Source organism: Microtus ochrogaster, chromosome 17 (assembly GCF_000317375.1).
Source record: "Microtus ochrogaster isolate Prairie Vole_2 chromosome 17, MicOch1.0, whole genome shotgun sequence".
NCBI lineage: Eukaryota > Metazoa > Chordata > Mammalia > Rodentia > Cricetidae > Microtus > Microtus ochrogaster.
In genome coordinates, this window is record NC_022019.1 from 4,296,354 (window position 1) to 4,310,751 (window position 14,398).

At 44.0% G+C, this 14,398-nt stretch overlaps 1 protein-coding gene across 3 annotated transcripts in view; it reads right to left on the bottom strand.

The window, feature by feature from the left end:
- Sacs (sacsin molecular chaperone) overlaps window positions 1-10,695 on the bottom strand; it is an 83,490-nt gene extending 72,795 nt beyond the window's left edge. For all 3 annotated transcript variants that reach the window (XM_026783229.1, XM_013349226.2, XM_026783230.1), the window contains exons 1-2: window positions 10,428-10,695; window positions 2,015-2,476 (exon numbers count right to left, since the gene is read on the bottom strand). In XM_026783229.1, coding sequence (XP_026639030.1) covers window positions 2,015-2,034 — 20 coding nt within the window. In that variant the 5' untranslated portion in view covers window positions 2,035-2,476; window positions 10,428-10,695. The remainder of the gene's footprint in view (window positions 1-2,014; window positions 2,477-10,427) is intronic.
- Between the last annotated feature and the right edge of the window lie 3,703 nt (window positions 10,696-14,398).

Consider the following 14,398-nt stretch of genomic DNA (forward strand, 5'->3'; position numbering starts at 1 on the left):
CTGGAGATGAGGGACAGACTTGGAGATGAGGGATAGACCCGGAGATGAGGGATAGACTTGGAGCAGGATAGCTCACCTTTCTTTGAATAAGAATTCCAAATTCCTGTCCATCTCTTCCTCTATTCAACTGATCCTGTCCCTAGCCTATCTGACCCAGCCGCAGCAAGCATCCCACTAACTCCACATAGAATCTACTTTTGGTGTCTAGTCACCTTTACCGAAACCATGTGACCGTCTGTCAGATGCAGTGTAACTAGAATCCTCCTTCCTCTGAGGTCACTTAGTCATTTTTCCTACTGCCTCCGTTGGTATTCACTCTGATCAGCTCAAGTCTGAACACCAGCAGAGACATGTGGGATCTGCAGCCAGGAAGCTGAATGAAGCTGTTGGTGGATGCACAATTGTGTACGCACATGTACGCATGTGCTCACACGCATGTGCGTGTTGCTGTTCACTGACATTTTAGTTTTTAGTAAAGTGAGAATTCTTGAAGTATCTAGAGCCTATATAATGTTCTTCTCTGAAAAAATACACTCAGATATAATTCATATTTCCTTTTAGATATATATAGAATTTATCATCCATGCGTGATTGCAAAGCAACCTACATTATTGGGCTTTGTTACGATGATTGACAATATGCAGTTAGCGTTGGGACTGGTGAGTATTCTATGTTAATTGCTGCAGACAAGATTTCTTAGAGCAAATCAGCCAACTGTTAAGTTAAAGGAAGGCAATTCACTTTTCATTTGTAAAAGCATCTACTTTCAAAATTCAGGGGACAGGTACCACTATGGAAGTACTTGAGAAAACGTCTAAAAATCTACAGACTACTGCAAAGAGTGATGAAAGTTACGCATGCGCCTCTCGTGTCTAATGACAGCGTCACTAATTAGTTTCAGGTGATTCGCTTGGTCCTAGCAAATGCAGAGGGTGAGGACTGTGCCGGCTGGTTGATGGCACCCACGTGCATTCATACATTTCGAAAGCAAGCAAGTGTGATGGCTCAAGCAAATAATCCCAGCCCAAGGGAGGGGGACATGTTCAAGACCAGTCCTGAATGCAGATCAAGATTCAGTTCCTAAAGACTCCTGCCGACGCTAGGCAACAGCTGTTCCGGGAAAGCGACGGTGTTCCCATTAACGTGCAGTTTTCGGGAGCTACCAGAGAAACGCTGATGCTGTTGTTTAATTTCTTTAGTAGTTCAAGTCTGGCAAAATAAAATTTGAAGTCTTTTCATCTGTGGCTATCAGATTGAAATGGAAAATCATCTTTCTTGTTTTGTGGTACTAAAAATTCAACTTTTGAGCATGGTACTTTAATGCGTCATTCAAGTAAGAGTAGCACTCTGATATGGCCACCTTTAATCCCAATACTCAGGGGACAGAGGCAGGTGGATCTCTGAGTTCAAGGCCAGCCTGGTCTACAGAGCAAGTTACAGGACATCCAGGACTATTCCACAGAGAAACCCTGCCTCGAAACACACACACACAAAAGGAAACATAACAAAAAGAGTAGCACTCTGTTTCATGCTTAGAGAAAAAGCATGCTTTAATATATATATTTGTACATACACATACATATGTATGAAACAATAATCATTGAAGAAGAAGCTATTAGCATGAGGAGGGGGCATGGGTGTGAGGGAGGGTATCTGGAAGGGGCTGGAAGGAGAAAGGGGAGACGGAAAGTGATGTGATTCTATTTCAATTTAAAGCATCCGAAAAGAAAAAGAGCACAAATAAATTTCAAAAGGAATAAATAAACACATAATTTTTTATAGGTCCTTAAGCTTAAAGATCAGGCACATACTCATAAAACAGCAACCAGGAGAACCGCAAGACAAAGGTTCCCTCTACCCTCTAACCAAGGCTGATGACCTGAATTTGATTCCTAAAACTCACATGGGAGAAAGAAAGATGACGGACTTCTAAACCCATGATCTTGACCTCCAAACCCATGAGGGTGCATACACATAAACAAATAAATTATCACTTAAAACACTAACTATTTACCTCCTCTCCTGGGTCTCCATGATCCCTATTTCTGGAGCAGTTGTCCTTGAAAACCACAGATGTTTCCCGTCTCCTTCTGCTTAAAGGCTGGCGAGTGCTTCCTTTCAGAGTGCTCTCTGAGCGAAGCTCTTCCTAGCTGGTGAAAAGCCCGTTTCCCCCAGCATCTGTCATCATCTGACGTCAGAAAACATTGTGTTTTGTGCCTGTGTTCTGTATGCTGCTCTGGTCCAAAAAGGTCGCCTTTTAACAGCAAACCTGTATTCACTTGCTGGGAGTTTCCAACTTTCCTCGGAGGAGGCACACTCTGAGGTTCTTCTGTACGGAAGGTGCAGGGTGAAGATGCTGTAGAGGTGCTGGGTAGGGCAGTGTCCACCCTCATCTCAGGAGATAGGGAATACTGGCTGCTGTGAAAGCTCCTCCCAGCTCAGGAGCTAACAGCATCTTGACTTAACTTCAAGGACCCTGAGAGAAAAAGGGAAAACAAGGTGAAGGAAAGAATAAGAAGGATATGAAATGTGTGCACTAAGGAGAGACTGCACAGAAGATGGCCAGGTCCTTAGCGACAGTGACCTATTAAATACAAAGTATCATTGTGCTGCACCTCTGCCAACCAGCATGACATTCCCCTGTCCCCAGCCTCCCAACAAGACACACACCAACAAACACAGGCGTTACTAGATATGGAGGCCTCTAAAATAATAACCCTATCTATTTATCGACCTAGCTCGTGTGTTCAGTTTCCCTGATTTCTTCTTACTGTGAATCCTACTTCTTTGAGGGACACCTTCTTTGAGGGACAACACTCTTAAAATCCAAACCTAACACTAAACACAGACAAGATCCTATGTTTGAAAGACAGATAGTAAACTCGGGAGATGGCTCTGTGAGGAATGTGCCTGCTGACCAAGTATGAAGATACTGAGTTTGGATAGCCAGAACCTATGAAGAGAAGCATGGACAGGTGGGAACCTGTATGTAGTATAGTATATGGTATATGGTACATAGTGTAGTATATAGTATATGGTATATGGTATAATATATGGTTTGTAGTAATAGTATAGTATATGGTATATGGTATATGGTATATGGTTGTAGTATAGTATATAATATATGGTATATGGTATAGTATATGGTTTGTAGTATAGTGTAGTGTATAGTATATAGTATATACGCAGGCACACCACACACACACACCCCAGAAACACTTGTCTCAGAAATAGAAAATGTGCCTGTTGCAAAGTTAAGCCTTTACTAATCCTTAAAATTGCCTGTTGCAAAGTTAAGCCTTTACTAATCCTTAAAATTGCCTTGCCTTTTAAGAAATAAAATGGAGAAATGACAAACTTTGGCAACGAGGATAAGTTGGGATGCAGGAGACCAAATTTTCTATTTATACAAACGTCACAGTTATAAAAATACTTTGCAGTTTCAAAGTTTTCTTAGACATGCAAGAGCTGTTTAGAGGGAGGTGGGATTGATACTATGTTAAGGAAATTTGGAAAATACGTCATTTTGTTTAAACACATTCCATGAGGAAGGCAAGGGCTGAAGCCATAAGAAATCAGCTCCTGGGTCGACCTTTGTGCAACCCAGCATCCTCATTCATTTACCTATTTACTTATATTGGCTCGAACCCAGGGCCCCGGGCATGTTCGGCAGGCACGCTCCACTAAGCTACATCCCAACCCGCCAGCCTTTTCACTAGATAAAATGTCCGCAGCGGTAATCGCAGAGAGTCATGGTTGATTTTCGGATGACCAATAAAATCTAGGAAAACTCGAAATATAATGTAGTCCCATCCCTGAAAACAATTTCTTAGCAATTTTCTGTAATTATTTTTTTACAGGGCATTTTGATTGGCATCCATCAAAAGCCAATGAGTGCAAGTTTCAAAAACTAGCAGAGAAACATTTTTCCCCTTAAATAAAAATGTTTTTTGCTCCTTAAGTTTTTATTTTAAATGCAACCATAAAATAGAGCAGATGTAAGGCCGCTAGAGTCGGGAGCTGGCTTACTCCCTCTGCAGCACACACCGAGGTTTCATTCCTGATGCAAAGCCCACAGAAGGAGACTTAACCCAGCTGTGAGTTCAGAAGGGCCCTGGGGAGCTGACATGGTAAATACTGTGCCCACGATTGGATGCTAAAGCTTATATCAGAAGAGGAAAGAACAGAGGAGACTCACACGCTCCTTGTCTCCTGCTACATGATGGTCTGAGCAGCCTTGGGACTGTACCTGCAGGGAGCAACAAGGTCACACTAAATGGACCACTTGACCTTTGACCCGATCTGTAATGTTTGATGGTCCTGTTTTCTTCATAACCTACCCAGTCTATAGTGTTGTGTTGGTAGCACCAGGAAATAAACGAAAGCACTCTCAGCTCTCATAAATGGATTCGGCATGGCAAAACTCCATCTCTATATGCGGAAATGCAGGGCCATGTGCCACAAACAGAGAGCTCCTGAAACGAACTAAAACGAATGCCCGAGGAACTGTACGTTCAGACTGGATACGCGTGCCCTCCAAAGACATTCCTCACCTGGATTCTTCATTAAAAACGGAGCAGTACATGCATCGGGGAAGCTATAATCTTTGATGATCTCATTCAGAAGGAAGGCTGGTTGAAGTCTGGGTCAAGTTTTAATTTCAAGAGCTGAGGAATAAAGTCATGGGACTAACCCCAAAGGAAAGATGGTTGAAGAGGGGAGGATGATTAATAAAAGGGAGCAGAGGTGCTCTGGAAAACAGCACCCGTGGGTTCTAGAAAGACACTACTGAAGCTGGCAAACTCCGTGAGAGCCCATTACAAGAAAGCGGGAAGTTGGAGCAGATGCTGAGGGTGAAAACTGGGCTAGTGCCCCAGAGGTCCATCAGAGAAGACCAGGTCCCTGGGAGCACCAAAGCATTTAGAGGGCCTCTGGTTCTCCCCGCCCCCTCAGAGCTATTTGGAAAAGAACAAACCATCATACAACCTTCCGGAGCCTTCTCACCGCTTTCAAATTCTGTAATTTCTTTGTGCCTGACTTTCTACATCTGGACAACAAGGTCATGCACCACCCACAGTGTCTCCATAGAAACCAAGTGAACTGCGTCTAAAAGCGCCTAACAGAGTGATGGTAGTTTGCATCAAGTCTTGATGCCCTGTCTTTGCTCATGCGCATTACATTACATGTGCCTATGGAAAGGCCTGAGATGGCTTCTGTCCCCCAATTCACACACTTCGTTCAGGCCAAAGCAATGGGTGCCCTGCATGGGCTGTGAGGGAATGAGGCTGGACACTTCTGGCCAGCTGCTCAATCAATCATTCACTTGGCTCCGAAAACTGGAGCCACTCTCCATGATTGGCATTAGCATCATGTCTATGACGTGATCTCTTTGCCTCCTCAGCAAAAATAACCTGCTTTGGCAACCTGAGCTTCCCAAGCAAGATTTGGCACTGTGTGGTTTCACCTGGGGAGGAGGAAGAAAGATGTGCCAACCTCACTCTCTAACTGATGCAGAAGTATCTGAGAATTATATGGCTGGAAATCAACAGCCAGGAGTCGGGGGGTAAGGCACGGTCTCTCAACGACTGGCCGGGATCCCTTAATCCAAAGCTGTGCTTCTGTGGAGGTGAGCACTGAGCAGAGTGGAGAAAACAAGCGGGATCCAGGCTGCAGCCAATGCACTGAAGCAGCAAGGTCAGAGCGGACCTCCTAGGAGCTAGGACACGCACGCCTGGCTGTTACTGAGGAAATGAGAAGAAAGGCCTTCCCGTGCAATTGGCACAAAAACATAGCTAGAGTCATCTTAGGGCTTTGTCCTATATAGGGTTTCTGTTAGATTGCAGAGCCTTTTGAACAGACTTGTAACACTGGGGACTGAGCAAAGCAAAGGAAGTGGGTGGGACGCAGGAGCTGTCTTCTTCTGAGGCCCTTCATGGTGCCACAGGACTTCTGGGTGGCCACAGCTCTCTGCAGCTATCAGAATAGCCTCAGTAATAGCCATTTAAGCCATTTATTGCAAACTGGCACAGCCCTGCACCCGGCCCATTCACCTGTAGATGAGAACTAAAAATCCACACTGCCAAACAAAGTCACACGCAGTAAACCCCCAGGCATGGCAAGAACTCACCCTTGAATGCCTTCAACACAGAAACAAAAAGCCAAATGCAGACAGACTTCTAGGCCTCGGCCTCTAGCGATTTACCAAGAGTGATTGCCCTGTCCTCTCAGAACACAGCAAAGCGTGAGTCAGCAAAGAATGCACAGGCTCAAAACAGAACCTTTACCAAATGGAAAAGTCGGGTGAATTCACCCTACAAATCAATAGACCAAGATCTCGTACAGTGCCCACTAATGCCAGTCCTGTGGGCTGTACGCTGAAGAAAAGGTCACGGCCACCACGACCAACTTTGGCCTCTGCAATCAGTGCAGAAATAAATGCATTTCCATACCACCACAATGAAACACTAGAGATGCAGGATTCTCAGTGTGTACACATGCACCTAGGGATTTCCCTGGAACACAGCCAGCTGTGAAAATACCCCACGTCAGGTTCAATGAGAAAAACATGTAGGTTTTCCCTGGCGTTCTGAAGCCCTATGTGTGAGACAAGCAGGCCTTTCTCGTTTCCTTTGCTGCCAATTCCTCAAAGCTGTCTGGCTCCCCCCTAAGCTTCCCACTGCAAGGTCGCAGGAGGCATTTGATAGTGTGAGCAATTCAGACACTTGGTGTACAAATTGCAGCAGTGTGCACAAACTCTCGTGTCCCAGGTCACAAGAACAAACACCTGGTTTTATCTCTTGAATCAAGTTGATCCTGTGTCATTACGTTTCAATCAGCCAGTATTGCCGACCGGGGTAGGCAGGGATTTGTGGGTCCTTGCACTGGCCAAAAAAAAAAAAAAAAAAATTATAATTTTCTGTTCTTACCTTCTTGGCCAAATCCAAGTCAGTGTTTTCAATTGCTTCAAAAAAAAAAAAAAAAGCCATCTACACACACAGACAAAATTTTCCATAAACACAGAGCAGAAACAAACTGTAGGTCATATGGATAATATCTCGGTAAAGCTGCTAAGAATAACATTAAAATAAATACGGTTAAAATCTACCAAATTTGACAAGAGTTGATGAATATCATGTACTTTTGGAAGACATAAGGAGCTCATTTATCTTTAAGAAGTCGCTTTTCTGAGCAAATCCACTAAGAGTCTTGGGCTTTTTATTTATTTATTTTGATGGGTTTCTAAAGACTATAACAATGAGTCGAACAAATACGTTCTTCATCCTTAAGCAATTACTCTGCACAAAAATTTAACAAAAACACTGATAAATAAAAATAAGAGGAGGTTTTGACAGGAATAAGACTTACAGGTTGAGTTTAAAAATCTAACAAATTCAGATCTTTAAGGGCAAAGCTGCTATTGTTTAATCCAACAGTTAAATTTTTGCTTCTACAGTATCGTAAGATTTAGAAAATGAGAATTATAAAGCTATATGTGCCCAATTACATCTCCACTTCAGGTAGTCAATATTTACTGTGCGTATGTCTTATCCAATATTAACTTTGTTTTACTGGGGAATTTTAATGGTTAAGTGTATCATCACATTAAACAAGGGGAAATGTTAAATCTACTGTCGTGTGGAACTGTACACAAATTTCAGACAAGGTTAAGATCCGCATGCACGCTCCTTCCTAGCACTCAGTAGTTATGAAATAAAGATGCTTATGAAATTTAAACCACCACTCGCAAGGTGACTGACTTGCTGTAAGCTTTTATCTTTTTGAAGAAAGTGAAAGGCTATGTAGTCTGCAGAATCCTTCCTTTCTGGCTTAGGCAACAGACACACAATACAACTGGAAGGAGAATTTTTAAACAAATGTCTACCTGGATGCTCCATTACTGTAAAGGGACTAAAAATGGGTCCACCCAAATCTGGCAATCACTGTAACCTCTCTAGCTTCCTGTCACCTTAAATTCTAAGTGCAGCAGGAAAAACACCACACCAAGAACCAGAACTTGGGGTTTGGGGTCTAAGAACTTGGCGATCTTCAGCAAGAAAAGCTATTCTGAGTCAATCTCTCCTTTTCAAATAAGAACGCATTGAGCTTCTATTCCCTTGATCTTGCATTTTGTAACCTACAGAATGGGTCTATTGAATAATTTTAATTTCTAATTTTGACCCCACAAGTGAAAATTTTTTCTTATTATTTCTGAGACAGTGAGGAGAGTCCTTAGGGTCGTAAACTTAGAACTCTCATGAAAGTTAAACCTCTTATTTTAGTGATGAGGATACATGGTTTTCTGATCAGCACAGAGAGAAGTCAACAAAGCCAGCACCACACTTTCTGGTCCCCAATCCTGAACTTCTTCCAGTTTCTGTGTTCCATCTCTTGGGCAAGGAGGGTACAACATCTCCCTCCTAGACACTGAAATTCAGCACAGAGTAAGTGCAGAGTTTAAGGACAAACAGAAAGAGAAAAGAGGAAGACAAAGCAGAAATTAAAAATAGTCTCAGGATTGGCAATGCCTTTCAAGAGTGAATGGCCTCCTGGACTGTCCAAGATCAGAATAGCAACGGGACTGATTCTGGCTTCCAATTTGGCACATTCGATCACATTTAACTTTCCTGACTTGGGTCCTAGTGGACAGGGCCCATACAGTCACAGCTATCGCCATCGTCTTGTGTTTAGGGAGAGGTATGCAGGAGGAATCAACCTTCCCTCTCCTGGAGAATAGTCCTGTGGCGGTGAGGAAATTTCAGCATTGCTTTCATAGTTCAAAGATGTAGAGACGGCTTGGTAGAATGGTGCATAGCGTTGAACCCAAAGCAAGTTCTGATTAAGATGCACTCAGCCAAAAATTCATTTCTAAATTCAGCTTTTGAGGGAGAACTAATATACAAAGCTATTTGGCTTTATTTCATTGATGGGTGGATGGATGGATGGATGGATGGATGGATGGATGGATGGATGGATTGGGAATGAGTCAAATACTAACTAGCCACATTCTGCCTGGTTCAAGCTGGCTATCTTCACAAACATTTGGTGTCTCAATACCATCATGTGACCATTATGATCATCAATGTCTTGGACAGAGGGGAAACTGAGACACAGAGTGTAAGTGACTTTTGGGGGAGGGGTTATGGCGTGAAGATCCAGTTGAGCTGACATTTGAGGCCGAAGCTGCTGAGGGTCAGTCCTGCAGAAAGCAAAGGATTCCTCCTGTAAGCTGGCATTATTCCTCAAAAGCTGGGGCTGGGTGTTTCCTCTTATGTGAAGAATAGGAAACATCTGAGCAACTTTCAAAGGTTCTTAAAGCCATTCTTATGGGCCGAGGATACAGGAGGGACAGTGGAGGATGGAATGGGCTTAGCTTGGTTCCTCTGAAAGGGACACAGAAAGATGTGAGGATCCCAGGGGGAAACTTGGGCAGCCGAAAGTCAAGAGAGGTAAAGAAAGGATAAAGAAGGCCGGGCGGCGGTGGCGCATGCCTTTAATCTCAGCACTCGGGAGGCAGATGCAGGCGGATCTTTGTGAGTTCGAGACCAGCCTGGTCTACAAGAGCTAGTTCCAGGACAGGCTCCAAAGCTGCAAAGAAACCCTGTCTCGAAAAACCAAAAAAAAAGAAAAGAAAGGAAGGATAAAGAAGAATAGGAACGGCACAGAATGTTTAAGTGTCAAGACAAAGGAAAGAAAGCTGGTTGGTCATCAGTGAGCCTCAGGAGACAGAGAATCCTTGCACCGCCCTAACAGATAAGTGACTGCCGGTGGGGGGCTTTAAAAATTTGTCCTGTGACAAATAGATGAGGCTGGGCGTGAGTAACCTGGGTGGCACAGAAATAAAGAGTTCCCATCAGTCCAGAGAACACCTGGAATCAGCCCCCACCCTGTCTTTGGCTGAAATGGAAAGACTTTTTGCTATTTTCAGAGACACAGGGAGGAAGGTTAAAGCCAACATTACCAGCATATTAGGCTCGAATGCTCTTCATTGAGATACTGACCTTGTTTTAAGGAAAACACAGGCAAGCAAAGCAGACAGTAGAGCGGGAGAGAATTTTGCTAAAATTACAGAATGCTTTCTATGAATCCGATTATTTAGTAGAACGAAATAAAATTTTTAAAAAAATGTTTTTTACCAAAGGCTTTCCAGTATCATTCTATAAGGTAACTGAGAAATGGGCTGTTAAAGAACATGCTATTAAAATTAGGATGCTACAAATTAAGTAATAAGCTATTCTGAGAATACCACTGTGTAAGTCCCAAGAGTCCGGACCCCACTCTTCATTACAGCAGTGGATCCATTGTGACCACCCCTTGCAATCTGGGGTGGAAATTAGAGAAAGACAAAGCCTGGCGTCAGAGCCCCTCTGGAACTAAGACCCCTAGGAACAACGGGCGCTGCAATGGTAACAATGGTAACAATTCCTCACCGATGCACAGCGTGGGGCCACACACGCTGGAGCTGCTCTGTCCTCCCCAGGGCGCAGATGCTGAGGACAGTGGTCCACGGACTCAGGCCAGCAGCTGCAGGCACGACTGAGCCACCCGGCTCCAACAGGACGCAGCGCTCAATGCAGCTGCTCCTTAGTCGCACCGGAGGGACCCTCAGAGACTCAGGAGGCCGTCACCAACTGGATCGCTGGGGCTTTGTGTGTCTTTTGTACCATCTGCAGGTCCCAGCGTGACTGCCTCTGCATCCAGCGCAGGGCCAGAAGAGTGCGGCAGTCACAGCTCCCCCTACCTAGCTGCTTTTTTTTTTTAAAGAGATAGAACCATATCAGCCTCAGATAATTCGATAATGTCACAGACGCAGTGTTGTGGGTCACTGAAGTAAAAAGTCACGATGGAAGCTTTATTTTCTTCGTTTTGCAAAGATTAATTTTAAGAAAGTGACGTGGCTTAAAATGAAGCCATCCCCCTAGTGGCTGAGGGACACTGAACCTCCCTCATGGGTTTCCTTGACCTCATGAAGATTTCTGTACAGACAGTGCCCAGTGTGAAGATCCTATACTATGTTTAAAATAAAGCAAAGTGTTGCTGTGGCGATACTCGTCTGTAATTACAGCACTTGGAAGGTGGAGGAAGGAGGATCGAGAACTCAGGATCAACCTCCCATACATAGTGAGTTCAAGGCTAGCTGGTGGGTGGGTGGATGGATGGATGGACGGATGGATGGAGGACAGCTGATAGATTGATGATACCCGCAGCACATCCGCAGAGATAGCAGCAGGCTCTGTTCACATCCCATGGCGTCTTTGTTCATTGCTGCATGTGGACATGAGGTTCCAAATATCAAAAATTAAAAAAAAAGCATTCCCTCAAAATGTGCTGCATGTTGTAAAAGTCCTCTATAGTTGTAAAATGGTGCCCATGTTAATTGCTCCTGCCAATTTAGTGAAACACTGAGGCCATAAATGCCTGCTACCCACAAACCAGGCCATGGAATTCCAACAGTGCCTGGCTTTGTGTGCAGATCTGCCCCACTGCCCTTTGGTACACTGTGTTCTAGTTATAGTATCAGGTAGAACGGCCTGCTGTATCTTGTGAATGGGGAGTGTAGTGCAGCTAGAGCTTCAGGGGGTTGGAAGCTCCTGTTTGCTGTGCCCTTGGGGAAACTGCCTAATTCAGCTCAGCCAGTTCCAGACTGTATGGGCTCAAATGATGTCTCTGGGGAGAGAAACTGACTTCAGAAAGGGCACTCTTGTCTTGCTGTAGTCTGGTCCTTCCCACGGGGCCACTGAAGATATCAAATCTACCAGCATTTCTTCCACACCGCAAATTCATCCTGTTAGTCATCCTCCCACCCCACCCCAGTATCCATGGAGATTGCTCCCTTAAGGTTGCTACAACCCAAAGATACTCAAGGCCCTTGGGACAGTAGAGTGCTGCTTTTGAAATGGCACAGTGGGTAAGGCCAGTTTTTACAGACATGAGGACCTGGGTTCAAATGCCCAGGACCCACAAAACGTGTTGTGGAAGTACGTGCCTGTAAGCCCATAGCTCAAGAAAGCTGAGACAGGTTGAGCTTCCAATCTCCTGAACTCTCTGAAGGGAGCTCAATGGCCAGGTCAGTGAGAGACCCTGTCTCCAGAGGTCCTCCACTGGCTTTGGAATATACTCCTGCATATATGCACATATGGGGGATGGGGGCATAAAAATAAATAAATGAATACATGTAGTGTGCACTTACATAGAACCCACGTACCTCTCTGGAGTCCATATCCCCCACTGCTAGGAGTCCTTACCGGGATCACCCTCATAGATTCCAGGAAGTTTCCACTGCATTCGGTGTTCACACCACCTCCAAGTGACCCCCAATTCCAGAGGTCTCTCCCTGAACACTCTCTCTCTCTCTCTCTCTCTCTCTCTCTCTCTCTCTCTCTCTCTGTGTGTGTGTGTGTGTGTGTGTGGTAGTTTGAATGTAATTGACCCCCATAATCCTATAATCTCATAAGGGATTGACACTATTAGGAGGTGTGGCTTCATTGGAGTGGTATGGCCTTGTTGGAGGAAGTGTGTCATTGCGGAAGTGGGCTTTGAGGTTTCATATACTCAGGACACTACCCAGTGAGACTTCTTGTTGCCTGCAAGATGTAGGACACTCAGTTATTTCTCTAGCACCATGCCTACCTGCACACTGCCACACTCCCTAGCATGATGGACTGAACCTCTGAACTGTAAGCAAGCCACCACAATTAAATGTTTCCATTATAAGAGTTGCCGTGGTTATAATGTCTCTTCACAGCAATAATAAACCCCAACTAAGAAACCTTCCATCCCACCTCTCCCTCCCCCACACCTAATCACGTCTACTCCAATCCCTATCAGCCCCCAGTTCTACTCTATTTCCTCTTCCCAGGAAGATCCGTGTGTCCCCCATAGAGCCCTTTCCTTTACCTAACAACTTTGGGTCTGTGGATTTTAGCTTGGTTGTCCTTTACTTAATGGCTAATATCCACTTACAAGTGAGTGCATACCATATTTGTCTTTTTGGGTCTGGGTTACCTTGCTCAGGGTGATTTTTTTTTTCTAGTTCTATTCATTTGCATACAAATTTCATGATGTTATTTGACAGCTGAGTATTACTCCATTATGCAAATGTACCACATTTTCTTAATTCATTCTGCTTAGAGACATCTAAGTTGTTTACAGTTTCTGGCCATTGTACATAAAGCTGCAAGGAACATAGTTGAGCACGGGTCCTTGGGGCAGGATGGAGCATCCTTTGGATTTAGGCCCAAGAATGGTGTAGCTGGCTCTTGAGGTAGATCCATTCCCAATTTTCTATGAACTGCCATACTGATTTACGTAGTGGCTGTACAAGTGTGCACTCCCACCAGCAGGGGAGGAGTATTCCCCTTGCTCCACATCCTCATCACCGTGAGCTGTCACTTGTGGTTTTGATCTCAACCATTCTGACAGATGTGAAATGGAATCTCAAAGTAGTTTTGATTTGCATTTACCCTGATGGCTACAGATATTTAACGTTTCTTGTGTTTATTACCCCGATGGCTACAGATATTTAACATTTCTTGTGTTTCTCATCCATTTGAGATTCCTCTATTGAAAATTCTCTGTTAAGATCTCTACCACATTTTTAACTGGATTATTTGTTGCTATTTTTATGTCTAATTTCTTGAGGTTTTTTTTTATATAGTTTAGATATTGGCCCTCTATTGGATGTGGAGTTGGTAAAAAATCTTTTCCCATTCTGTATGCTGCCACTTCGTCCAAATGAAGGTGTTCTTTGCCTTAAAGAAGCTTTCCCATTTCATGAGGACCCATTTATTAATTGTTGATCTTAGTGTCTGTGCTATCTATCAGTGTTCTGTTCATGAAGTTGTCTCCAACTGCATGTGCCAAAGTGATCAGGGTTATTCCCCACTTTCTCTTCTATCAGGTTCAATATATCTGGTTTTATGTTGAGGTCTTTGATCCACTTAGACTTGAGTTTTGTGCAGGGTGATAGATGTGGATCTGTTTGCATTTTTCTACATGTGGATACCCAATTTGACCAGCTCCATTATTGAAGATGCTGTCTTTTTTCCAGTGTGCATTTTTGGCTTGTTTGTTTGTTTTGTTTTTTATCAAAAACCATGGCCCAGTTCAGTTTGGACCCTTCCATATGCCTCTGACTATTTTCACCCTCATACCTACAGCAAACCTTCTCGGCCACACCTAGGACCAGTCATGTCCTCTTCTCCATTCCCAGTCCATCATGAAGGGCAAGTCCCAGTGTGAAGGGTTTGAAACAGCTGCTCACATTGGATCTGCAGTCTGAAAGCTGAAAGTGGTGAGTGAAGAGCAATAAGCTTTCTTTCTATGCAGTCTAGGACCCAAGCCCAAAGAATGTTGCAGCCCACTTTTAGAGGTGACTCTTCCTGTCTTAACTAAGCTAACC